At 47.9% G+C, this 27,440-nt stretch overlaps 1 protein-coding gene across 2 annotated transcripts in view; it reads left to right on the top strand.

Annotated features, from left to right (window-relative positions):
• Nucleotides 1–27,440, top strand: part of TOX2 (TOX high mobility group box family member 2) — a 176,401-nt gene that overhangs the window by 50,052 nt on the left and 98,909 nt on the right. The window contains exon 2 of one of the 2 annotated variants that reach the window (XM_063172164.1): nucleotides 17,846–17,911. In XM_063172164.1, the coding sequence (XP_063028234.1) occupies nucleotides 17,846–17,911 (66 nt within the window). Of the gene's footprint in view, nucleotides 1–17,845; nucleotides 17,912–18,962; nucleotides 19,038–27,440 lie in introns of those variants that run through there. The other variant, XM_063172165.1, reaches the window with a different exon arrangement.

Raw genomic sequence — 27,440 nt, 5'->3', positions numbered from 1 at the left:
GGGCAGGGGCCAGTGCCATGGACACAGCAGTTATGGGGCAGGGGGCAGTGCCATGGACACAGCAGTTATGGGGCAGTGCCATGGACACAGCAGTTATGGGGCAGGGGGCAGTGCCATGGACACAGCAGTTATGGGGCAGTGCCAGGGACACAGCAGTTATGGGGCAGGGGGCAGTGCCATGGACACAGCAGTTATGGGGCAGTGCCATGGACACAGCAGTTATGGGGCAGTGTGACATGGCCATAGCAGTTATGGGACAGGGGCAGTGCCATGGCCATAGCAGTTATGGGGCAGTGTGACATGGCCATAGCAGTTATGGGGCAGTCCCTGTTGCTAACCCCACTGGCACAAACAGGGTGGACATCCTGGGAGGTGGGCAGTGGGACTGGCACCCATCTCCTCAGGCTTGCAGCCCGGTTTGGAGCTGTTTGCTGCAGGTGTGGATGGGCCAGGATCCATCCCAGGGGTAAAACTGTGCTTGCAGGGATGAAAACCAGCCCCAGCAAGTCCATACAGAGCATCCCTGATGTGTGCTGGTGGGAAGTGCCCCATGGTGGGGAAGGACCCAGCCCTGGAGTCCCTGTGGCTCCTCAGGTGATGTTTTCTCCATGGCCATGCAGGTGACTGCTCTGACACCCCAGCCCACACAGCCATGGACTGGGTGGACAGCAATATCCCATAATACCCCTCCCAATTGTTCCTTTAACGGGCGTTGCTTGGATTATTTATAAGAATTAATAAATATTAGAGTGGATTTAAGAAAGTGGATTTAAGAAAACCCTTTGGGTGTTGGTAATTGTGACTGGCAGCCAGCACCACTGAGCACAGCTCCTGTCAGTGTGTCCTGAACATGAGCTTCTTTTCTTGTAAAGCCCATGCTGGGCTCCTCAGGGCCATCCTGGTGGCAGCTCCAGTGTCACCTCTGTGGTTTCTCGGGCAGGTACAGAGTGCTGGAGCACAAGGATTTCAGCCATTCAGGGGTTAATGTTCCTCATTAGTGTGGCTGTGCTGATTAGTGCCTGCACCCAGCCAGGTGACAAGAGCCAGGCCTTGGTGTCCCCTCCCCATGGCAAACCCACAGCAGGCACTTTGGGGAGTGTCACCAACCCTGGAAGGGGGGCACAGCCAGAAATCCTCCATGATCCAAGGGTGAGGGCTGTGGGAGGGAGATGGGAGTCAACTTGTCAGGGCAGCTTTTGCATTTTCCCTTTGTCAGCGGGAGCTAATGTTGAACAGGGCAAATCCTTCCCCCCAGCAGGAGCCTGGCAAGACCTTCCCTGTGAATATATGAATAGCACTTGGGTAAGCAGTGCATCTGAATTTATGAATGATTTGACACCAACAGGCTGGAACGAACTCTGTAATTTTATTGTGGTAGATTTAGTGGGTCAGACATATACATGCCAAGTCAAAATGACCTAGAAAACCTTTCTAGGTCAAATTATTGCTTGAAAACTTCTCTTTTTCAAAGGCAAGGCCAGAAGTTTTCGTGCTTACTCTGACACATTTTCCTTCTGAAAGTGCAGCATGAGTCTTCAGGACAGGAGTTGTCATGAACTGAGAAGAAAGAAAGAAACCTGAAGAAGGGGGACACTAATTTCTTAATGAAACAAAAACTATTCTGGCCACCTCTGTTGTCCTGAGACAGAATGTTGGATACCTGGCTGGCAGGAATTCAGGGCAGAAGTTGCAACACTGATTGTATTCACACTGTGCTGTTTCCAGTGGTTGCTAAAACCTTTCAAACTCCTGGGTCCTGCAGCAACCAGCGCCTCCAGCCTGCCTTGGGAGCCCTAGCCCTTCATGAGATGGGAAATTGTTTATTAGGAGCTTTTCCTCCCCTGGAGAAGTTCAAAGGAGGCTGCTGAGGTTTGGATGCGATGGCTCCTCACTGGAGCTTTGGGAACACTCCAGCCTGGGAAACACAGGGGTAGGTGAGGATAGAAGGACCCAAAATTGTCACCCTGAAGCTCCTTCCTGCCCTGGTAACTCCTGGGTGCGAGCAAAGGCAGATTTTGTGCTATTAGGAGGAAGCCTGGGCTGCTAATAAAGGCTCAGCTCTTGTTGTGGGTTATTTATTTCTGAGTGCAAACAGAACATAACAGAGCCAGGGCTTCAACAAGGAGTGCACAGGGCTCCTCACCACCCTCATTTACCTTGGGCTGGGCTGAAACCTTTTTGTTCTGTGGTGCTTGTGGCCATGCTGTGAATGTGGTGGTGTTTGCAGGGGTCCCCAGGGCAAGGGAAGAGATGAGAATGTTGATTCCATGTTTCAGAAGGCTGATTTATTATTTTATTAGATATATTATATTAAAAGAAAATGATATATTAAAACTATACTAAAAGAATAGAAGAAAGGATTTCACCAGAAGGCTTGCAAGGAATAGAAAAGAATGGAATAATAATAAAATCTTGTGACTGACCAGAGAGTCTGGACAGCTGACTGTGATTGGCCATTAATTAGAAACAACCAACATGGACCAACCAAAGATGCACCTGTTGCATTCCACAGTAGCAGATAATTATTGTTTTTCTTTTCCTCTGAGGCTTCTCAGGAGAAAAATCCTGGCAAAGGGATTATTCATAAAACGTGTCTGTGACACTGTGCCATGTGGCTGGCTGAGGAGCTGGGCTTGGGCTGGCAGAGGTGCCCAAATCACGGAATCTTTAAGGTTGGAAAAGACCTCCAAGATCATCAAATCCAGCCTTCCACTGAGTACCACCGCGCCCACTAAACCACAATGGGACGTGTCACCCTGGGACATGCCACAATAGGACATGCCAGCCTGGGACATGCCACCTCTCTCCTGTTTTTAACTCTCCCAGCCATGGGGATCCAGCTGTGCTGCTCCCAGCAGCAGCTCCCAAGCACAAGTCCTGCTCCCCAGCTGGAGCCAAAGGCAAGCTGTGGCACACCACCCCTCTGGCTTTACTGCCCATGAAGGGTGGGCATCCATCCCATTCCCTCACGGGATTCTGCTGCTCACAGTGACCCCCAGATGTGTTAGAAAGTCTCTTTTCCCAGCCCAGCCATCAAAGAAGGAGTCAGAGCTCTTTTTTTCTTGTTCTCAAGGTTTATTGTTTCTTATCTATAAAATTCTTTCTGTGGCCTGCTGAGGTCCATTCAGCAGGTCAGACAGAGGCACTCTGCCCATCCTTGGGGCAGTGTTATATTTTTGTACTAAAAACTATGTGTACATTATTTACCATAACTTCCCAATACCTATCACCTATGTTAGACAGTGAGCTCCTACTCTAAACCAATCTAAAAGTGCCAACATCACAGCAGAAGATGGAGGCCAAGAAGAAGGAGGAGAAAGGCTGGACATGCCCAGATTCCTCCATCTTGCCCCCTGAACCCCCATTCTAAAACCCACAAAAATCTATATTTCACCCTGTGACAAACTAATTATTATTCTACTTAGACTTCCATGGCTTGCAGATCTTCAGATAAGGTTGGTAATTTTTCCATGGGTCATAATCAAAGTCACAGGTGTCTTGGGCCCTGTGCCAGGGTCTCTGAGCCCCCTGGCAGGGGTTTGGACAATCCAGGACAGCCAGAGGGATGTCCTGAATTCCAACAAATCCCCATCCCACACCTAGAGCTCCTCCCTGCTCCCTCCACCTGCCCAAGGTGGGGCTATTAGAAATAAATGATTTAAAGGCCTCTCAAGCCAAAGCATTCCATGAATCCATGGTTAACCCACCCCAGGGCTGGGTGCAGGTGGGACCCATCACCGTGGGCATCCCACCACTCTCTGCCAACCCTCCCACTGCAGCAGCACAACCCAAACTCCACAGGCTCCAAATGGATTTTCCAGCCCAGCCCTGACCTACTTGAAAGTAGCTTTTGCCATCCCAGGGAAGTGGGTAATGGGAGGCTGCAGTGCCTTCAGAACAATTACAGCTCACAGCAGTCCAAATGAAAATGTTTGTTGAAAACAACATGTGCATAATTAAGGCTTAATGAGCCCTTGTCTGTTTGGAATCTGCAATTAGATTTATAATAGAAAATACCAGCAAATGCCAAATAGCTTTAAAAGAAGACGAGATAAAAGATCATTTTGCTGCAAATCTATAGTAATACTGTAATTTAATGAGCTGGAAGTGGTGCAGAGAAAGACTGTAAAAGCTTTGGACAAGTTTGTATTGTGTGTGTTTATCTTATCTGCCCATTTCCCTATCTATAAAGCTGTCAGTCTTACTTTTAACTGCTTGGAAAAAGGCAGGACTTTGCTAAAATCAGGAAGACTCCCTTTGTTTATTTTTATTTAAGTCATTAATTAGTCAGGCAAAGCTGCTCTTTTCTCTTTCTCATCAACATGCTCTAAACTTCTTGTTAAGGTTAATAATAGTAATAATAATAACAGTCATAATAATATCTTTATTCAATTATTTACAGTGAGGCAGGGGCATAATAATAATCAGAGGTGCTTTTTTCTGGTTACTTTCATTAATTTTAATGGGTTTTTAACTGTCTTTTTAATTTTCAACACTAAGGGAGATATTGAACAAACGAACCTGAGGTCAGCTTGGCTGCAGTAAGCACAGAATACCTTTAGCCCTAATGAAAATGTTAGAGGGCAGTAAAATCTGGTGGAGTGATGAATAAAGTGAACAGAGAGGTAGCAACAAAAAGGAAGAGAAGCTGAAATTAGAAGTGCTTGAGGGAGATGGTTGGGGGTTTTTTTCATATTTAATAGTTGAGGGTGGGAATGAAGTTTTAGGTGTGACACATGGACCAAGGCAGGGCAGTGGGGGTGCTGGGGCCGTGATGTGCTCACGCCCATGGAAACACAGCTCAGCAGCTTTGTGTGAGCAGCCCAGCTCAGCACTCGGTAGAACAGGGCCACGAGGATGTGGTGGTGCTGCCTGGGGAGGGAGGCACCTCTCACATGAGCTGTTGTGGCCCGTGGGAAACCCTGCTGGGCCTGAGCCCTGTCCAACCCTGCTGGGCCTGAGCCCTGTCCAACCCTGCTGGGCCTGAGCTCTGTCCAACCCTGCCTGGCCTGCCCTGGGTCCCCTGCACGGTGTGAGCTCCAGCCTGGGGCTGTGTTTGCAGCTGGGCTGCTGCAGCTCCAGCTCAGCCTTGCCAGCAGTGAGGGGAGCCTGTGCATCCTCCATCCCCTGCACCTGCCCAGCCCTGACCTGCCCACAGAATCACAGAGTGAACCAGCTTGGAAAAGATCTGTGAGATCATCAAGTCCAACTCATGACCTAACACCATCAAATCAACTAAACCGATCCCTTAGGATTTTACTTTTGCTATTTTCCATATATTTGTAGCTACAATTCTTTAGTGTATAACTCTAAACCCCACACTCAGTGTGAGCCGCTGCTTTCCCAGCTTGGGCAGACACAACAATTCCTCTCCAGGCCTGGCAATCAAGGACACCTCACTGCCTCAGGGCCCAGAGATGGCAACAAAAGGGAGTTGGGGGAGCAAACTTGGGGTAAATGACTTCATTACCTGACGCTGTAATTGGAAGATTTTCCCCAATATGCAAATGGACCAAATTTATAAAAGTGTAAAACCCGTGACCTGTGATCCATTTTTGAGTGGATCTGGGGGGGCTTTGTCTGCCCTGGATGTACCTGAAGGCCCTTCAATAAATATAACTGCTTTTTATTCTCTTAACTTTGTCTGGCCTCTGGTTTTAGGTAGTCCCAAAAAGGCATCAAAACCATGGCACTGAGTGCCACATCCAGGCATTTTTTAAACACGTCCAGGGATGGTGACTCCACATGATTCCAGTACCCAATCACTCTTTCAGAGAAGAATTTTTTCCTAATGTCCAGCCTAAACCTCCCCTGGTGCAGCTGAAGGTTGTGTCCTCCTGTCCTGCTGCTGGTTGCCTGGGGGAAGAGACCAACCACACCTGGCTACAGCTTCCTGCCACGGAGTTGTGGAGAGTGATGAGGTCTCCCCTGAGCCTCCTCTTCTCCAGGATAAACACTCCCAGCTCCTCACAGGGTTTGTTCCAGACCCCTCCCCAGCCTTGTTGTTCTTCTCTGGACACGCTCCAGCCCCTCCATGTCCTTCCTAAATTGGGGGCCCAGAACTAGACACAGCACTTGAGGTGCTGCCCAACCAGAGCCGAGCACAGGGGACAATCCCTGCCCTGCTCCTGCTGGCCACACCATCCCATCCCTGCTTCCCGGGGTTCTGCCCTTCTCAGGGACATGGAAACACATGGCTCCTCTGGATCACGTTGTCCCATCCAACCTGACCTTGCAATTTCAGAAACTGCCTTCCTATCATCCTTGGTTTAGGATTGGGTTTTATTTAGTCTTTAAAGACCTCCCTTTTCATTAGTTTTATTATTTTTGAGTCCAGAATATGTCCAGACACTGTGAAATGGATTTTACTTTGTCAGCCCTTTTTTTCTTTTTTTTTTTTCAAAGTCATTCTAAGTGCCACTGCAGGAGTATATTTGCATACAAAGTGGAGTGCAGAATCACAGAAAGCAGGGGTTTTGCTGGTGCCAAATATCTGTGTCTTGGAAACTATTTTCTAAATGACTGGCATGGAAGATCTCTGATTATTTTTTTTCCCCTCCCAACTAACTGGTTTTGCATAATGTTCCCCATGGTCTTGAAAAATCAACTATTTGTTTCCCTTATACTTTGCAAGAGAAGAAAACAGACAAGATCTTGAATTCTGGGGACAGAAATGTCCTTTTGCTTGGAAAGAGGTTTGAGTTGGAAGGGACCTTAAAGCTCATCTCATTCCACTCCGTGCCATGGACAGGGGCACCTTCCACTATCCCAGGATGCTCCAGCCTGGCCTTGGGCACTGCCAGGGATCCAGGGGCAGCCACAGCTGCTCTGGGCACCCTGTGCCAGGGCCTCACCATCCCCTGAGTAAAGAATTCCCTTGTAATATTTAATCTGTGCTGAAAGAGCAGGGACTGTGGGGTGAATTAAAGCTCCTGCTTTTCTTTGTGAATATCCATTGAGTAGCACATGTGATTTTAGGAATTACTGGAGTGAGTTAGGAGGTGCTTGGCATCCAGGCTGTTTACCTGTGCAGCTGCCAGCAAGGCATTGGGATTAGAAACAAAATACACTTAGGAAAGTGCCCAGCATTAAGGCATCCCCTCCTCACTCCTCTGACAGCTCTGCTCCTCACATCATTATTTACTCACCATGCAGTCAAGAATAGACAAACAGAGATTTCCAAACCCGTTCCCACTCTGTGTGCGTCACACCCAGCGTCACCCAGCCCCTGCTGCTGCTGCTGGGAGCTGCTGCTGCCTCACTCCCCAGGGAATGGCTTTGATTCCATCCAGGAATTCACCTCAGGTGTGTGGCTCAGCATCACTGCCTGTGCTGCACACTCCATGGGCAGAGGGGACCAAATTATAGAGTGGGAAAACTTCCCTGGTTAAGGTTTCCTCATTCCCAGCTGCTCCCTGGTGTGACGGTGTTCACAGGGGTCTGAGGATGAGGGAAGAGACAAGGATCTGACTCCATGTTTCAGAACGCTTGATTTATTATTTTATGATATATATTACTTTAAAAGTATACTAAAAGAATAGAAGAAAGGATTTCATCAGAAGGCTAGCTAAGAATAGAATAGGAAGGAATGATAACAAAGGTTTGTGGCTCGGAGAGAGAGTCCACAGCTGGGCTGTGATTGGCCATTAATTACAAACAACCACATGAGACCAATCACAGATGCACCTGTTGCATCCCACAGCAGCAGATAATCATTGTTTACATTTTGTTCCTGAGGCTTTTCAGCTTCTCCGGAGGAAAAATCCTAAGGAAAGGATTTTTCATAAAAGATGTCTGTGACACCTGGGCTGTTCGGGGAGTGTGGAGCCCCTCTGCAGTGGCTCCTCTGGCTGCTGTTCTGCTGTGCAAATCAGCACCTCCATAAAAGACTCCCAGAGCAGAGCCAGGCTGGTGGCTGCTTCCCAGGCACACAGGTACCAGCTCTATTTTTATCTCAGCCCCGAGGTTTTATCTTGCAGAAAACATTGTTTCTCAGTGCCTTTGACTGTTCTAGCACAGAGTCTCCGCGGCTTCTTTTAGATCTTTGCGTGTTTTCTGTCTCTCTTGGTTTCCTGTGTGTTACAAGTGCTGCTGGAGGAGCAGGCAGTGCAGCTGTTGCTTGTTCGCATTTATTGTATTTATTTCACACACACCAAGCCAGTGCCAGGATGGGGCTGCAACCCTGTGCCTTCCTCCCTCCCCTCACCAGGTTCCTCAGCTCTCCCTCTCACTCAGCTGCTGATGGCTGAAGGACCAGCTCAGCAAGAGCCTGGCATTTATATTTTTTTGCACATACACTCCTCGAGCACCTGTGATGAACAGCTCCAGATGAGGTTGTTTGGTTTTGAGGAGGAAGTGATGTACACGCCAGAGACTTGCACCAGAAGCACTGCAAAACCAACAGCACTGAGCTGGTCAGCAATGGGCTGGGGAGCTCCTGCCTGAGAGCAGCAGGTGCTGCCCCTCTCCCAGCAGCCTGATTTCAGTATCCATGCCCACATTTGGAGAGAAATCAGAAAGGATTTGGGGTTTGGCTGCAGCTCTGGTGAGCTCTCAGTGCCACGGAAAAGGATGGAAATGTGCTGAGCACTCCGTGCACCGGGGCAGCTCAATGCACCGGCTCACCCCAGCAGCATTATTACACCAGGCTAAAAGCTAAACACAATCATCTGAACACAGTCAGAATGTATTAGATCAACAGCTGCCCTCAGGAGCAAAACCTGCTCAGCTGAAACCCCAACCCCTCCTCCATGCACCTCGAGGTGCAACCATGAGTGACTTTGGCCTTTAAATTAATCACCTTTCTCTGAGCATCCTTCTCCTCAGTGCAGCTGGGGGGACAAGAAGAGGAGGCTGGATGGATGGAGGATTGTCTATTCTCTGCTGCTTTCACTCCTTTTTGGAGTTGCACAGGAAAGGGTTAAGGAGAATTTTGATCTCTGCAATATTTTCATGCTTATACATTCTGTTTCTCATTTCCATGACAAAGATGGTAGGAAGAGCAGAATAAGGTACAGAATTTGCAGAGCAATTTTAAGACTGTAATGAGAACAGAAAATAGTAGGGGGAGAAGAATTGTAATTAGAATATGAAATGGGAAAAAAAAATTAATCTATTTCCATGTCAGTCTTGAGACTAAATTCTGCTGCTCCCTGTAGCTTTCAGTGCATGGGGGTTTCTGTGTGTGTGTGTGAAGAGCTTGAACTCCTCTGCAGGCTCTGAAAGATCCAGGTAAATGAGTTTAAGGCCTCATCCCCCCCAAATAATGTAATAACAATAATATTGTGTGCAGCGTTGACAGAAAGCCAGGCAGTCTCCCAGATAAATGAATGCTGTCACTCGAATAGTGGTGGCATTGCTGGGGAATAAAAGGGGATGCTGGAGATGCTTTTGGGGTGGAGCTCTGTGTAAGCATCACACGATCACATATCACAGAAGGACCTAAACACCAAATATTGCCAGGCCTGAGGGACATCTGTGTGTCCTGAGCCACCCATGTGGGGTTGTGCAGTGCCTGGTCCAGCTGAGCTCTGAGGCTCTCCAGGGATGGAGGTCCCACAATGGTATTTGATCACCCACATGCTAAAAAATGACATTATATCTGCCCACAGCTCCCAGGAGCCCACAGGTCAGGCTTTTGGTTCTGGTTTTGAGTCCAGTATGAAGAACTTCTCTGGAAGGGTTTAATTTCACTTGCTAATAATCTCAGTGTCTGTCTCCTTGATTTTAGGCTGTTAGAACCTTGCTTTCCTTTCAATTTTCACATACATCTTCATTGAGTCCATCTAACACCCTTCTATCCCTTCACTCCCCCTTTTTCCTCACCCACATGTGCCATCCCACACCTTGGATCCTCTTTGCAGTTATCATCTCTCCTTCTAACAGTACAGATGGTAAAATAATACTTGGTCTTTCCCTCTTTTCTCCTTTTGTGATGGCTTCCAAAACCTGAATGGCATCTTTGGCAGCTGCTGAGGACTGGAAATAAATTGGAAGTGAACTCTCTAGAAAAGTTTCTCTTCTGGACAGCAACGTCAATTTTAAGGCTCATTGTCATGTCTGTCGTTGGGATTGCTTTTCCTCAGTGCATTACTTTGCATTTATTGACATTAAATTTAATCTTCCATTTCCTCAGTGCCACTTAGTGCAGTGAGAGTCCTAATGCAAAGCTATTCAAAGTCGCTTTTAGTTTTGGCTGGCCTGAATAATTTCTGTCTCATTAATAAGCTGAGCCCTTCCAGATCAGTTGTAGGATGAGCTGGAGAGAGTTTAGTGCAGATGGATCATGGACCATGATATTTTGCTTGCTAAAACCTCCTGAGTGTCTGGCTGTGAGTAAAAGAACCTTCCCTTGGGTCCCATGAAGTGTTGGGGTTTGGGGTTTAGAGGTGGTTTTTGAGGAGCTTTGTGAGAATTTCAACCAGAGAGATCAGTTCATCTTTCCTAGGGGCTTGCTGACCCTTCAACAAGCTCCAAGCGGGCTGTGAGGGACAAGGTCCCTCTTCTTGGTTGCCTCTGGGTCCCCTTGGGGTGTGTTGGAGTGTGATGGGCTCACACTGAGGGAGTTGGACGAGCTGGTTTGGAACCTTCCCCTTCCCACTCCTGTTGGTTTGGGCACAGAGACAGACGGTCAGACATTTAAAATCACTGAATCATTCAGGTTGGGAAAGAGCTCTGGGATTATTGAGCCCAACTATTGATCCAGCACAGCCAAGGCCACCTCTAACCCATGTCCCCAAGTGTCACATCCACGTGTGTTTTAAATCCCTCCAAGGAGGGTGTCTCCACCATGCCCTGGGCAGCTGCGCCACAGTACGACCTTTTCAGTTAAGGAACCTTGCCTAATCTCCCATCTAAACCACACCTTGAGGCCGCTCCCTCTCCTCCTGTCTCTGTTCCCTGGAGCAGAGCCCAACCTGGGGCTGTCCCTCCCTGTCAGGAGCTGTGCAGAGCCACAAGGTCCCCCCTGAGCCTCCTTTTCTCCAGGCTCAGCCCCTTCCCAGCTCCCTCAGCCCCTCCTGGAGCTCCAGACCCTTCCCCAAGCTCCATTCCCTTCTCTGGACATGCTCCAGCCCCTCAAGGTCTATCTTGTCATGATGGTCCCAAAGTTCTCTCACATTGTTTTACAGCAGGTGGGTGATGGGGGTTCCTTAGGATTTCCTTGGTTGGTTTTATGTTTTCCTTCTGGCCATCCCAGTGTGAGAGCTTCTCAGATGGGTCTTTCCAAGGGAGATGCTCCAGTTTAGGAATTTCTGAATACTCCCTCCATCAGTGTCCATCAGGCTGGTGCAGGTCATTCCTTTCTTTCCCACCTGGCTGTAGCTTCCTGACAGTCTCTACCATACCTTGGCCCCATCAACTCTGCAGGTGTCCTCTTCATGGTGTATTTGAGAAAAAAGACTCCTACCAATTTAAAAGTAGGTTTTTATCCTACTTGTAAGCTGTTCTTAAAACAAACAAACCAACCAAACAAACCACTTTTTACTGTAAGGCTTTAAGCTTCAAGATTTCAACTGTATCAAGCTGAATTTCCCCTGGGATAAAGGGTGAGAATATTCAGTGTTTGTAGGAAACCCAGCCCCTGAGAGCCCCGGTGGCTGCTGTGGCTGCTGGGTTTGTGCTGTGCCTCTGACACCTGCTGTGGGGTCGTGCTCCCTGTTAATGCCATTTGTCCCCAAACAAATCGGGGATGGACACACTGACTGCCCCTGCAGGGCACTCCTGGGGAGAGTGTAAATCTCCTGCTGAACTCCTGACCCTCCCTGACAGCATCAACCCAGGGGCTGCCCAAGCATTTCAGCACACAAATAAATAATGCTAAGTAGATCACTCCGGGCCAGAGGTTGTGTAAAGACCTTAATGGGGGAACTGCAGTTAAAGGGATTAAGCCAACCTCAGCCGTGTATTCCCTGAAGAGGTGGGATGCTGAATTACTCCTGCAGGGATTTACAGTGGCAGCTCAGCCATGGAGCAGGGGCCGTGCTGAGGTGAGGATTTCACATCCCAGAGGTGTGCACAGAGCATCCTTGTCGTAGTTGAGATGGTCACTATGCAAAGCAACGCTCCATTTTCAGAAGGCTTCAAACCTACTTTTATTATAGCATGCATGCTTTTTATACATTCTTACAAAACTCCTAAGTTTACACTTTACTCAATGGTCAGGAAAGACAAACAAAGTGCTCATTGGAACAGGCAGTTGCAGGTTCCTCTTATTTATCCTTCTTTCTTTCTTGGCCTCTATTAACGAGCTTGGTAGGAAGTTCTTTCAGGGGCAAACATGGATCCTCCTATCAAACTTCTCTCTGGCTCACAGAGGTCACTGTAAAACCTCTTCCACAAATCCTTACCAGGATCAGCATCCTTGGGTGTGGATCCCTCAGAGGGCCGAGTCTGGTGTGCAGCAGCAGCACTGTGGGGATGCAGGGCTGGGAAGCACCAAAGGGCACTTACAGCAGGATGTGCCACGCAAATAATACTGATAAAAATGAATTGCTGATAAAACCATCCCTGTAACACTTTCTAAAGAAGAGTTATGTTTCCTCATGATGGGAATGGTGCCATTGCATTGCCCATTCCCCATGATGGGAATGGTGCATTCCAGTGCTGCCATTGGAAGCAGCTGAATGAAGCCCACCAACACATGGGCTGCAAGGTATTTTTTAATTGTTATTTTTTTTAATTGTTATTTTTTTTTATGAGGAATATTAAATACAAATTAACTGTGTTGCACAAGTTTTCTTGGGTTAACTTTTACTCACTAAAAACCTAAAGGCATTCCTTGCATGGCATTAGTTTGGGTCTGATGCCTCAGGTTTAGCTTTTATATTTTTCACATTCTGTGCTGCTTTAGTGTGTGGGTCTGGGCTTCATATCAGGGGATGGTGAGCTCTGTGCACAGAGCAGGGAGACAAAACAATTCCTGCTCCAGCTGGGCACCAAGGACAAATGACCCAAATCTCAGCCCAAGAGCACAAACACCGTGGGCTGGAGAGAGAAAAACAAGCAGGGTGGGACTGCAGGGCTAAAGCTGGAATGGGACAATGAACTGCAAGGTGCAAATGGAGCAGAACTGATCACAGTGACAGACCCCGTGCCCAGCCGTGCATTTTGGGACCATTTTGGTTCATCTTGGGTGCAGCCCTGGGTGGGCTCTTGTGCTGCCCAAGGTGGATCCATGGAGGAAATCCTTTTAATCAATCCCTGCTTTATTCTTCAGCTCTGTCCAGCCTCTGTTCTAGGCCATCAGGTCACTCTGTCTTGGTGCTGGTGGTGGCTGAGCTGGAGCTTGCTGGGAAACAAACCCAGATGCATTCCAAGAACTTCCAGTGAAATGTGGCATCCCCAGTGCACCCAGTTTGGAAATGAGCTTGCCATGAGAGGGAACCCCCTGCCCATCTCCTGTGTCCTGGTACAGGAAGGCAAACCAGAGGCAAGTTTTTATAGATCTGAGCAGTAGGAAACACTGGAGGCATCCAATTTGTTCTTAACTGGCCATTTAGTAGCTCCTTGATGGTGATGGCTCTTAATTACTGCTGGATTTGTATTAAAAGGCCACATTTTCAAGCTCTAGAACCTCAGTGGACTTGCAGTTATAGGGTGGTCTGGTCAAGTATTGCCAAAAATGAGTGTCAAAATTCAGGTAAGGAAAAAAAACCAAACCAAAAGAACCACCAAACCCACCAGACATAAAATAAAATTAAATAAAAAGTTTGGAAGACTTTTGAGATTTTGCAGGTGTCACATAAGGTATTACTGGTATGACTTTTGCCCACATATTCAGGTCTAGGGGAAGGTGGCCCTGCCCATGTCAGTGGAGTTGAACTGGGTGATCTTTAAGGTCCCTTCCTACCCAAACCAATCTCTGATTCCTCATTTTCATACAGAGCTGAAGTTTCCATCTCAGTTCGTGTCTCCCACAAAACAAAAAGGATGTGATGAGATTCATAATAAAATTGTACAAGCTGGTAGTGCCATCCAGGAAAAAGCAACACCTTCTTGGAATCTTGGCAGCAGGTTGTGTTTCTTTCCACTGGGCCCTTCCCAGTGAGCAAACATTTGTTCTCCCTGTTTGCACAGAGCTGGAGATCCCCCAGCTGCTGCACTTTGGGGTCTGTCCCAGCCTGCTGCCTGCATTTGTTTTTCCTTTTCATGTTCATCTGGCTAACAGGAGACCCATGCGACCTCTGGGCACATTTACAGGTTTTAGAATAATGTTGTGGAGCAAAAATAACAATCCAAAGTGAGTCTAGAAAAGCAATAAAGATTTTAAAAGTGTTTAGTACAACAACATCTGAATTGAGCTCTGTGTATGGGCTGATAGAGCAGTGCCAGCTGCAGCTCCCCTGGAAGAGCTGTAGGAAAAGAATTATATTTTTAATTAAATTCTCCATGAAAAACTGGATTTCAGAGGGTGTTTTCTCACACTTTCCTCTTTTGCTTGGACCCAAAATGCTTGGTAGGTTGTCCCATGGAGGGATGCAGGTGTGGCTTGCTCTCCATCACCCTGATGTGCTTGGATTCCCTCTCTGGATGGGGCTGGCAGCATCCCTGTCCCCATCCAGCACCAGGCAACGAAGGCAGTTCAGTGGTGTCCATTGGACTTTGTTGCCAGAATTGGTGGAATTTGGGGCACTTTTCCCTTCTCTCTCACCCTTTCCCTTTCACTTCCCCCTTTTTATTTCCCTCTTTTCTTTGCCCTTCCCTCCCTGGCTTTGTGCTCATTCCATGCAGGAGAGAATCAGCCACAGCCACTGATTTGTTTAATAGGCTGCTCCTATTAACCAAAAAATAATAAAATTAACTAATTGCAACAGAGCAAAAGTGATAAAGTGATTAAGACAACTGCACAAGAGGATGTTTCTTTTGAATTAGGACTTGAAAATGATCCCTGCCTCATCATTCAGTGTAGGCTGGCTTTTGGGGTAAGGATGGTGATGAATGGCTCTATCCAGGTTTGAACAGGAGCTGGAGTGAAGGAGAAAAAGGGAGGAGGTATTTATAACCAAGGGGAAATATTAAAATTTCTCTTTCTATCATAAATCTACCCAGTATGATGGGGTTGATTGTTTTGAAGTGCATTCTGTAGCAAAACAATAATGAGAAGAGGGAGAGAACATTACTTATCTGCTCTACCTGGCTGCTGCATAACTGGCAAACATCTAATTGAAAAAATATCCTGATGGGAGAAATTCTAATAGATTTGTTTGCACCTTCACAGCCTGGAGGAGAGGGGGAAAAAATCCAATCAGCAGTGGGGAAATTCCAAAGTTCCCATTGCATTTTGAGTCTTGATTTTCAGGCTCGCTGCTCAGCCTGGAAATCAGAGAAACAGTAATTTTGAAGGCAGGATTCATTACAGTTGTTATGAAGGCATCAAGGGCAAAAAGAATTGTGGAATGGAGGTAGAGGAACAGTAAAAAACCATAAAAAAATATATTCTAACAAACAGAAGGATGTGGAGACAGGGGAGAGTTTGTCCTGCTCTGGGCCTCCCTACTGAATGATACTTTTGGTTTGCTAAATGTAATTTTCAAGGTAATTTTTTTTTTTTCCTGGAGAAAAAGGTGGTGGCCAGGTGTGGGTTGGTGTCTTCTTATGGGAAACGAGGGGTAGAATGAGAGGAATCAGGGCAGGTTTAGATTAGATAATAGGGAACATTCCTTCACTGGAACAGTGGCCAGGTGCTGGAACAGGTAACCCAGAGCAGTGCTGAAGTCACTGTCCCTGGAGGGATCTGTGAGAGGTGATGTGGCACTTGGGGACATCACTGAGTTGTGGCCTTGGCAGTGCTGGGGGAATGTTGGACTCAATGATCCCAGAGGGCTTTTCCAACCCTGGAGATTCTGTGATTCTCCACCAGCCTGTGGCACCTCTGCGGCCAGCCCAGGTGGGTCTGGTGGGAATTTCAAAGGGTATTGAGGTGGAGCCAGAGGGCATTGAGGCAGGGCTAGAGGGTATTTAGGCTGTAGAGGGTATTTAGGTGGGGTCAGAGGGTATTTAGGCTCTAGAGCTGGTTGGATCTGTGTTCCTGGAAGCTCCAGCTGCCAAGAGCTGGCTGTGCCAGTGATCACCTGCCAGGTAGAGGGAAATCCAGGTTAAATTGCACGGTACCCAGCTGCCTTCTGAGGAAATTGTTTGTCCCACAGCTCCTGCCTCACTGGTGGATCTCACAGGATGCAGCAGTTGCACAGGAATCCTCTCCCACCTGCTGCAGCTGCTGCTGCTGGTATTACTTAATGAATGCCACAATACCTGCTCCAATTTTACAGCTTTTAATTGGTTTTCTGTGCCAGAGGACAGTTTGGCAATTAGAGGGCGTCTGAGGCCAAGCAGAGCCGTGTTACCCCCACTTGGCTTTACTAACTCTGCTGCCTTTAATAGCTAATCCTGTAGCACTCTGAGAAATGGAAGCATAATTAATTGTCTAGGCTGAAAATCTTCACCTGGTTTTATTTAGATTTCGCTTTTATTGCTCTTAATATGGCCAATTTCTGTTAAGGCATAACTGGAATCAGCTTCATATCAGAGAGTGGGAGGACAGGTGAGGGGTGAACAATCTCCAATTCATCATCCTGCTGCTAAGGGCAGGAGGGCTGGCTCTTCCCCTTGTTCAGTGCAAGGTGTCACTCACAGCTGGTACCTCCACCCTCCTCTCGGGAGTGTTTTATGGCTCAGCCCGTTCTTATTGCCATAATTAATTTGTGAACTCAGCCTTGAGGCCTGCCCCAGCTGTACTTGGAGCCACAATCCTGGAGGGTTTTTTTTCCTTCCTTTGGAATCTGAGTGAGTGAAAAGCTCCCGTTGCTGCTAATTAGCGAGAGGAGTTGTAGCTCTCCATGGGGGTTTTGTGGCCTGATAAGTGGATTAACAGCTGGGGAGGGACACAGGAGGATGGGCTGGGCAGCCCAAGCCCACCCAGCCACGGAGCAGAGTCCTGGCAGGGCATGCAGGAAAACAGGACAAGAGGGGATGGATGTGTCAGGCTGGGCACACAGACCCCTCCTGAATGCCCCATGTCATGGTTGAGATGGTCTCAATCCAAAGCAACTCCATTTTCAGCAGACTTCAAACCTGGTTTTATTTTAGCATCTTTTTATCCATTCTTACAAAACTCCTACGTTTACTCTTTACTCATTGGTCAAGAAAGTCAAACAAAGTGCTCATTGTAATAGGGAGTTGCAGGTTTCTCTTATTTATCCTTCTTTCTTTCCTGGTGTCTTGGTGGAAAATATATGGTAGAAAATTCTTTCAGTGTTAAACATGGATCCTTGATAGAAAATTCTTTCAGTGGTAAACATGGATCCTTGGTAGGAAATTTTTTCAGGGGTAAACATGGATCCTCCTATCAAACTTCTCTCTGGCTCACAGAAGTCACTGTGAAACCTCTTCCACAGCTCCAGAGTGATTCTGCATTGCTGCAGGAGCTTTGCTTAGTGTTGATGTCTGTAAGAGGATTGAATGTGACCTGCCCAAGTCTGGACATTTCCACTGATGGAAGTTGGTTTTTTTATATCACATTGATGCTCCAGTAGGAATTTTAGCAACAGCTTCTTTTGGGTGATCTTTGCTGCAGGGTGCACCTGTGGGTTCACACATTTCTTTGAATTGGAGTGATTAATTCCTTATTTCACTGAAAAAATCCCATCTCCATGCTAGGTTAGCATATCCCATTGCAATAACTGGGGTGAAGCTGTGCTCATACACTCTCAAAAGTGTTCAAACAGCAGCTCAGGGTATTCCTCTGGGAATTCTGGCTCTTGATGTGAAGAGCCAGGAAGGTATTTGGGATGCACAGCAGCATGGTGTGCAGATGGCATTTTATTAACTCTTTCTTTTGCCTTTCTAGTTTGATGGGGAGAACATGTACATGGGGATGAACGACAACGCCCAGGAGTTTCTATCAGCCAATCAGGTAAGAGCTGTTTTGCTGGGGTGAGGTTTTTAGGGGACCAAAGCACAAATTCCAGGAGCTGTTTGTGAATCTGCCCTCCTGGGACATCAGGAGTGTCCATGGAGGAGGTCAGAGCCCAGATGCAGCACTTGGTGGAGGGGTTGGGATGCATTTCCATCTGGAGCCCATTCCCAGCCCAACCCCATTCCACTCTGCTGAAAAGCTCTGCTGAAAAGCTTTGCTGAAAAGCTTTGCCTCAGCATCCCTAACTCCAAATGAAGGTGCATTTGGGTGTTTCTGGCCACAGTGAAGTTTCCAAGTATTGTGTGCAGTTCAGGTGTCTCCTTCCCTCATGTGGAGTATTTCCTGTAGCTAAATAGATTAACAGGGGAGAAAAAGAAATCCAAAGGTTCCTGTTTTGGAGCTAGAAACCCATGTGTGGGGGACCAGAATAGAAGTGTTCATGTCTTTCAGGTTCCTGAGGCTTCTCTGGGCTTGGATACACATGGAAAAAACATGGAGTGGGGTCCTAAACCTGTGTATGGGCTGGAACATCATCTTTAAGGTGATCTTCCAACCCAGTTCTGTGATTCTGTAAAGTTCATATTTAGGTCTTGCTGGGACAGGAGGACTTCAGCACATGCTTTTCTGTCCCCCTGACCTGGAGATGAGAGGTTAGAGGTGCTGACCCTCAGCACAAAGCATCTCATCACATGCAGCCTTTGGAGGGAAGGTGGCAGTTCCTTCTGACACATCCCAGAATGCCATTTTTGGTTGTTTGGGCTGTTTTGTTGACCACAGACCCAGCCCCACAGAGTGCCTGGGGTTTGGGACATCACTGTGGTGCTCCAATGGCAGCAGGGGTTAAACTCTGTCCACATTACACTGGGAATGGGATGAAATCCTGCGGTTTGCCTCCTTGGAGCAGGGCAGGGCATTGGCTCATGGCTCAGGAGAGCTGTTCCTGCTCTGGCTCTGGCAGGTGTCCCCACTGTGGCGTGGGGAGAGGCTGTTCTTGCATGAAGAGGAATTCCAGGGTGGGGAAGGAACAGCAAACTTTGTGCTGCCGAGTGATTCAGCAGAAACAAATATGTGTTCAACCAACAACAGCGTGGGGGTGATCATTAGAGCCAGGAATTGCCAGAGGGTGAGTAAATATGGGAAAGAATGGGGTGATCCCTGAGTGCCCCATGCAGGGGTCAGCCCTGTGTCCCCAGATGTGCAGAGCCAGGTGTTGTGGATGATCACAGGGCAGTTGTTGTGATACCTTGCCTTCAAAACCTCCCAAGGATGGAAGCTGATTTTTATATCACATTGATGCTCCAGTAGGAATTTTAGCAACAGCTTCTTTTGGGTGATCTTTGCTGCAGGGTGCACCTGTGGGTTCACATACCAGAATGAATTCTTTGAGTTGGAGTGATTCATTCCTTATTTCACTGAAAGAATCCCTTCTCCATGCTAGGTTAGCATATCCCATTGCAATAACTGCAGTGAAGGTGTGCTCATACACTCTCAAAAGTGTTCAAACAGCAGCTCAGGATTTCATGGGGAGGGTTGGCAGTGCCAGGGTTTCATGGGAAGGGTTGGCAGTGCCAGGGTTTCATGTGAAGGGTTGGCAGTGCCAGGGTTTCATGGGAAGGGCTGGCAGTGCCAGGGTTTCATGAGGAGGGCTGGCAGTGCCAGGATTCCATGGGAAGGGTTGGCAGTGCCAGGATTCCATGGGAAGGGTTGGCAGTGCCAGGGTTTCATGGGAAGGGTTGGCAGTGCCAGGGTTTCATGGGGAGGGCTGGCAGTGCCAGGGTTTCATGGGGAGGGCTGGCAGTGCCAGGGTTTCATGTGAAGGGTTGGCAGTGCCAGGGTTTCATGGGGAGGGCTGGCAGTGCTGGCACAGGGAGCAGCCCCAGCCCCTGGCCATGATGTGCCTGCAGCACCAGGCTGGATTTGGGCAGAGCCATGGCCAGCATGAACCATTGATGTTTCCTGCTCAGCACCTCTCTCATCCCTTCTCCCTCAAGGTGGGCATGAGAGGGAGGTCAGCAGGGCTGCTGTGGGGCTGGGAATGGTTTGGTGCATCTCAAGGAGAAGGGTTGGCTCCCAAAGGAAAGCAGGGATTCCCGTGTGGTGGAGGAATCATGTCCTGAGTTTGATCCTGGAGAAGGATCAACCAAAGCAGCTTAGATCCCTGTAACCTGGGCAAGAGGGGTTCACTCTTCATTTGCTCTCTGGTTACTTGCTATTTCCCATTTTGGAGCAGACTGGAGAGGGAGGAAAGTTCTTTCCCTGGGCAGAGGAGAGCAGGAACCCCTCACTGCAGGGATGGCCTCATGCACAGGGGCTGTGCTGCTCCTTCTCCACCAGTAAAAGCACACAGAGAGTGATATGGACAATAAACGGGGATGTTTGATTGTTTGGCATCCCCAGCTCCCTCCCTGGCTGGTGTGGGGCACTCAGAGGGGAGCTGGGGGCACCTGGGCTCTGTGGGAGGCTGCAGTGACCCCCAGAACCTCCTCTGGGGTGGCAGGAGTGCAGCTGGGAGGGAAGCTGAGGATCCCAGTTCATGCCCTGCAGGGATGTGGCTCACACCCAGCATGAGCTTTGGCCAAGGAGGATGAGGAGCAGCTTCCTCCTCGCCCTCCTTAGTGCACCATCTCCCTTTATTTACCTGCACATCAGCCCTTGTTTACTGGTTTTACAGCCCCAGCCATGACTACAGCACTAATGACACAACTCTGTTATTTAAATGGGGCTCCCAGATGGTTTTTATTGTTTGCTAAAGCTGTTGTAACGTGAAGGAGTACATTAAACAGCAGGAGGAGGGTTTCACAATCTCACCTCAGAGGCTGCTGAACCACCAGATTCCTTCACAGCCCATGTGGGACTTCCAACAGCCCTTGGGCTCCTTCAGGACAAAGGCAAATTGAACACACTCAGGGCTGGAACCTCACACTGCAGCAGATGAGCCTGGTGGGTTGGAGTTTATCTCCATCAGGATCCTGCAGCTCCCTGACAGCAGCTTTGTCTCAGCCCCTTGTCTGCTTTTTGATCCTAAGGAAGTTCTGTTCAGCCCAGGGGAGAAGTTCCAGAGAGAGCTCAGAGCCCTGCCAGGGCTAAAGGGGCTCCAGGAGAGCTGGAGAGGGACTGGGGACAAGGGACGGAGGGACAGGACACAGGGAATGGCTCCCACTGCCAGAGAGCAGGGATGGATGGGATATTGGGAATGAGGAATTGTTCCCTGTGAGGGTGGGCAGGCCCTGGCACAGGGTGCCCAGAGCAGCTGTGGCTGCCCCTGGATCCCTGGCAGTGCCCAAGGCCAGGCTGGACAGGGCTGGGAGCCACCTGGGACAGTGGAAGGTGTCCCTGCCATGGCAGGGGTGGGATGGGATGAGGTTTAAGGTCTCTTCCAACCCAAACCATTCCTGCCTTGTGATGGTGTTCACAGGAGTTCTTGGATGAGGAAAGAGACGAGGATCTGACTCCATGTTTCAGAAGGCTGATTTATTATTTTATTATATATATTACATTAAAACTATACTAAAAGAATAGAAGAAAGGATTTCATCAGAAGGCTGGCTAAGAATAGAATAGCAAAGAATGAATAACAAAGGTTTGTGGCTCGGCTCTCTGTCCAAGCCAGCTGACTGTGATTGGTCATTAATTAGAAACAACCACATGAGACCAATCCCAGATGCACCTGTTGCATTCCACAGCAGCAGATAACCATTGTTTACATTTTGTTCCTGAGGCTTTTCAGCTTCTCAGGAGGAAAAATCCTAAGGAAAGGATTTTTCATAAAAGATGTCTGCGACACTGCCTCTCTTTCATTATTTCCCGCCTAGCTGCCAGCTTGAGGGAAAGAGAAACAAAACCCCACACCCAAGCCTGTGTAAAACCCCCACAAAACACCATCCACAACATATGGAAGCCAGGTGCCCTCTTCCTTCCCCTGATCCTGCTTGTTGGGATGGCTTTTGTGCCATGGCTGCAGCTCTTGTCATCCCAGAGGGGTTGGATTCAGCTGAGGACAAAATGCAGAAATAAAGGAGCCTAAAACATAATGAGAGCACTGACAGCTCACAGCAGCACATCCTGCTTGGGGAAAAGAATTCCTCTTGTTCCATCAAATAGGAGGGACATTTGAGCCCAGAAGTGAGTCAAATGTGAAATGTAATTCAACCTCCAGCAGAGGCCAGGGTATAAATGCAAGCTGACATCTGATCAAACCATCGTGGACATTTGACCCTTGAGATGAGTGAGGTATCTCTTGTGTCTTGTGGAGTCAGCAGAGCATCATTCCTCACCCCTGTCAATTTTCCTTCTTTCTTTCCCCCCCCCCCGCCTCCCCACACAAAGGCAAGGAATTAAGTAATGTGAAAAATCCCAAGGAATCCCAAGTATGAAGTGCTCTGAAAGATCAGTAAAAATGCAATGGTGCTGGTAATAAAAATAAAAACACCTGAAAAATCAGTGGGAAAATATATTTATTAAGGTCATTGTGATAAGGACAGTGACACCAGGAGAGGGAAAGGTTGAGGAATGAGGTTGGTTTTATTTTGCACTTGCAGGAGGAGTCCATGGGTGCTTTAAAAACATGGATTAACTCTGCCTGTGAGAAGGTATCATCATCCTCTGTGCTGGGTGAAGAAATGCAGGAGCTGCCTTGTCAGGGAGCTGGGGGTGATGTGATGGAGTTGTGGGGACTGCCAGGCCCTGGCATGGCCTTGGGGACCACTGTTCCCTGGCTCTGGGATGTGATTGTGTGCCTGCTCAGTGTGCACCCCTCAGTGAATTATGGAAAGCCTTAAGGGGGGTGTTTCTGCATTTCCCCCTCCCTCCAAAGTTATCTCTGGTTGTCAGCAGGGCAACAGGCAGCTTGAAGGAAGAAAGAGCTGATTTATTTATCACTGGGCAGTTTGGATCCTGTGCTCTGCCTAATCCCAGGAGATTTCAGTGCATGGCTTATTCCAGCTGAGCAACCAGCCCATTGTTGTTTGTCCCAATAAGTTAATTTGTGTGACTCCTCATGGGAAGGCTATTCAGCACCACTGTGGTTTGTTCCGGCCAGGGAGAATGTAAAATCAGCTCTTTGCTTTTGGAAGTGAGGGCACAGACAAGACCCACTGCTATGAAGTGTTGAAAATTTGAGAGTTCAGTGGAAAATAGGAGAGTTAAATTGACAAAGTTCTCCTAAAGCTGTTCCTGTGTGTTGCTCCTGCTGCCCATCTGTGTGTCAAAAATGCCAGGTCTTGGCTGCCAGGTTTGCACAGCAGCACTGAGCAGCCTGGGGCAGTGGAAGTTGTCCATGCCCATGGTGGGGGTGTGGAACTCAATGGTCTTTGGATCTAACCCAAACCATTCCAGGATTCTACTACTGGAAAATGAGGATGCCTGGAGAAGTTGTGGCTGCCCCTGGATCACTGGAAGTGGCCAAGGCCAGGTTGGAGGGGATACCTCAGGTTTAGCTTTTATATTTTTCAGATTCTGAGCTGCTTTAGTGTGTGGGTCTGAGCATCACATCAGGGGATGGTGAGCTCTGTGCACAGAGCAGGGACACAAAACAATTCCTGCTCCAGCTGGGCACCAAGGACAAATGACCCAAATCTCAGCCCAAGAGCACAAACACCGTGGGCTGGAGAGAGAAAAACAAGCAGGGTGGGACTGCCTGGGCTAAAGCTGGGATGGGACAATGAACTGCAAGATGCAAATGGAGCAGAACTGATCACAGTGACAGACCCTGTGCCTGGTCGTGCATTTTGGGACCATTTTGGTTCATCTTGGGTGCAGCCCTGGCTGGGCTCTTGTGCTGCCCAAGGTGCATCCATGGAGGCCTTTTGATAAATCCCTGCTTTATTCTTTAGCTCTGTATAGTCTCTGCTCTAGGGCAGCCTGCACAAGGTGTCAGATGGGGCCTGGAGCAACCTGGGATACTGGAAGGTGTCCCTGCCTGTGGCAGGGGCAGAATGGGATGAGCTTTAAGGTCCTTTCCCATTCATCCATCCATTCTGGGATTCTATGGCAGAAAAGGGCAGGATTTCATCCAAGCCTGGTGAGACACCTGCTGCAGGTGACATTCAGTGTCTCACCTGATGTGTAGAGCAGCACAAGGGGCTTTAATCTGGGCTCTGTGCATTAGGGTGAGACTGGGTAACTCCTGGATGGGCTGTTCACACTTACACTGCCCAGAAAGCCAATCCATGGGCAGGGATGTGTTTCTGGGGGCTATGGATGTGACCGTGTTCACAGGGGTCTTAAGTTGAGGGAAGAGACGAGGATCTGACTCCATGTTTCAGAACGCTGATTTATTATTTTATGATATATATTACATTAAAACTATACTAAAAGAATAGAATAAAGGATTTCATCAGAAGGCTAGCTAAGAATAGAATAGCAAAGAATGATAACAAAGGTTTGTGGCTCAGCTCTCTCTCTGAGCCAGCTGACTGTGATTGGCCATTAACTACAAACATCCAACATGGGCCAATCACAGATGCACCTGTTGCATTCCACAGCAGCAGATAATCAATGTTTACATTTTGTTCCTGAGGCCTCTCAGCTCCTCAGGAGGATAAATCCTAAGGAAAGGATTTTTCATAAAAGATGTCTGTGACTCTATGGATATGTGTAAAACAGAAGGTGGATTTTCCCTGGCTGTGTGTGACTCAGGACAGGGCACAGGGGCATTGCTGGCACCTTGAGGGAGATGCAGCTGTGAGAGATGATATTTATCATGTGCACAGACATCCCCAGCCTCTGTCTGCAGCCCTGCTCCAGGAAGAACCTGAGTGTGGGGTGAGCCAGGGCCGCCCCTTCCCACCCACGTGGGATCCATCTCCAGGTGTCCCCCCGTGCCTGCACATGGATAAATCAACATTTATCTCCTGTATCTATTGCCCTTTATCTCCCTGCCTCCGTATATCTCCTCGCTGGGGCCTGTATTAGCCATAATAGATACAGTGAGTCACTGATCTGGTGGGTCAAATGGTCAGGGCTCTTTGATCAGCCGTCAGGATCCATTACCACCAGGGCCTCTGCTGGGGCTGGAATTACAACTTGCATTTGACTCATTTCTGGGGTCAAAACGTCCCTCTTATTTGATCGAATGACAGAAATTGTATAATTTGTATATATCCCTGAGCCATATGTGCTCTGAGTGCCACCCTAATGTGTTTTATAAAGGCACAGCTGTCTTGGTGACTTATTTAAAATGGGATTTTGAAGTAGTGTTCTTGCCGTTTAATGTCCTCATTCAGGGTTACACGAGGTTTATCAAATAATAAATAACATTTAGAACATTGCTTTTAACATAACAACGCCTTTGCTGCTTATAAGGAACTGGGAGGTCCACTAAAGCTTTGTTTGGTAAATAAGTGATAATGCAGAAAGCAAAGATAGGATAATTAGAAATTAATGATGTGTGGGGAGCTATGGATACCTTCCTCATGTTCTGCTAACGCTCCAGACGAGACAGAGCTCCTCTTGGCAGCCTCTGCTATAAAACATGCCTTCAAACCTTGTCATAATACTGGCAGACGTGTTGTTCCCACCAGTCTTGACTGAATCACAGCAAAATGTCAACACTTGATAAAATAAACCTGGGGCTGGGGCAGACCCACGTGAGTGCAGGGGTTCCCCATCCCTGCTGGGGACCACAGAGGCAGAGCACAGTGACTGAGGTGGCACTGGAGCCCTGGGCAGAGTGAGGGTAACAGGGTGCTGCTAATGAAGGTGTGGGGTCACCCTGCCCTCATTCTTGCTCCTCTCTCCAGGACAGGAGCTGGAACCAAGGTGGTTTTCAATCCAAGGTGGTTTTCAGTCCATCAGTGATGGGGTTGCTGCCCCACTGATAGTGAAGTAACAACAGGCAATTGCTCAGGTGTGAGATGTCCTTAGAGCGGTTGGTCCCTGGCCTACCAGATGTGTGAATTTGGAGGAGCTTCCAGCACTTTGTTTGTCCCATAAAGTGCAGCAGGCTGCTCATGGTCACCACAGCCACTGCCTCAAACCTGGGATGGCTTGGGAAGACAGGCAGGAACAGCCCAGGAGATCATTAAACTTGGCTGAGCAATTCCTTAGGGCGTCCTTCTCTTGAGTCTTGTAGAAAGGTCTGCACAGAAAATCAGAGTCTTTGGTGAGGTTATTCTTTGTGCCATTTCCACTCAAGTCCCTTAATAAACTTTGGTGTTTCTAATTAATCCTTTGCACATGAAGAAACTTGTTTTAGCAGTCATAGATTCACAGAATGGATTAGGATGGAAGGCACCCTTGAAACTCATCTAATTCAAGCCCTCTGCAAGGAGCAGGGACATCCCAGTGAGATCAGGCTGCTCAGGGCCCTGTCCAAGCTGGCCTTGGATGTTCCCAGGGACATCCACAGCTTCTCTGGGCAATCTGTGCCAGTGTTTCACCACCCTCTGAGTGGATAATTGAGGAGGAAGAGTTTGGGGGCTCCATATTCTGTTGATTTTGTCTTGATCTGTTGATCACAGGAACAGATGATATCAGAGGTTTGGCAGTGTTAAAGAAAGTCACGTAAGTAAGTGAGGGGTTAAATAAGGGGCAATATGGCCTGCTTTTTTTAAGGCATGGAGAGCTCTGGTGCTCCTCAATCTCCAGCTGCCTTGTGCTCTTTGGACTTTACTCTCTTGTGCCCGTGCAGAATCTCGGTCTCTTCCAATCTGCAGATAATCTGTATTTTTGGAGTGTGGAATTGGCCCCATCAGGGGCAGAGCACACCTGAAAGTAAATAACTACTGGCTCCCCACTCCCTCGACAAGGATACATTGCAAATACTGCAGGAACATACAGATACAGGAGTATAAAAGACCCCTGGTGAAGGGAAGAGAGAGGTTTGTGTAGACTCAGAGTTGAAAGAGGATTACACAGAGTTTGGGAGTGTGCACTGCAGGCCCCCATGCTAAGATACAGATTTTTGCTCTCTCCCTGCTGTTCTTTGAGTAATACTGTATAATTTCATATGTTGTGCTGGAGAAGAAAAAAAAAAATAGAGGGGAGACATTGATAGATCCTAAATGCCTTTCTCAGCAGACAATTCAGGAAGAATCTCATGTGCTATTTTAGAATGAACAATAGAGTGTTACATGTCATTTATTATAATCAGCAGCTAATGGAAACCCTTCCAGGAGGGGCCTGGGACTTGAGCACAACTACAGCTGATGATCCAGGCTCGTGAATTTTGCATGAACTCCTGTGTGACAGTGAAATGTTTGAAAGGTGCAGTCAGGAAGTGATTCCTGTAGCTTAGTCATAGCAAGAGGAGGCTTTACTGCTGGTTCAAGGCTGGCTATAGTGTTTAAATAAAATAATAATAAAAAATCCCTTTGTATTACAAGCAGAGTGAACATCATCTTCAACCCTTGGTCTCAAGGGACTCCTGAGTTTTTAGCAATAGGGTGTTTGAAAAACAGCCACCAAAAGAGTGAAAAACTAATGCAATTGAGCCATTCCTAGACCAAAAAGGATGGTCTCTGCTTTTACTGCACTGACTCTGGGGAAAAAAAGAAAAAGAAATAGCATCTCAAACAGCTGAGGACACC

Source organism: Melospiza melodia, chromosome 19 (assembly GCF_035770615.1).
Source record: "Melospiza melodia melodia isolate bMelMel2 chromosome 19, bMelMel2.pri, whole genome shotgun sequence".
Classification (NCBI taxonomy): domain Eukaryota; kingdom Metazoa; phylum Chordata; class Aves; order Passeriformes; family Passerellidae; genus Melospiza; species Melospiza melodia.
The sequence above is the reverse complement of the archived record's forward strand: the minus strand, read 5'-3'. Positions and strand labels throughout refer to the sequence as shown.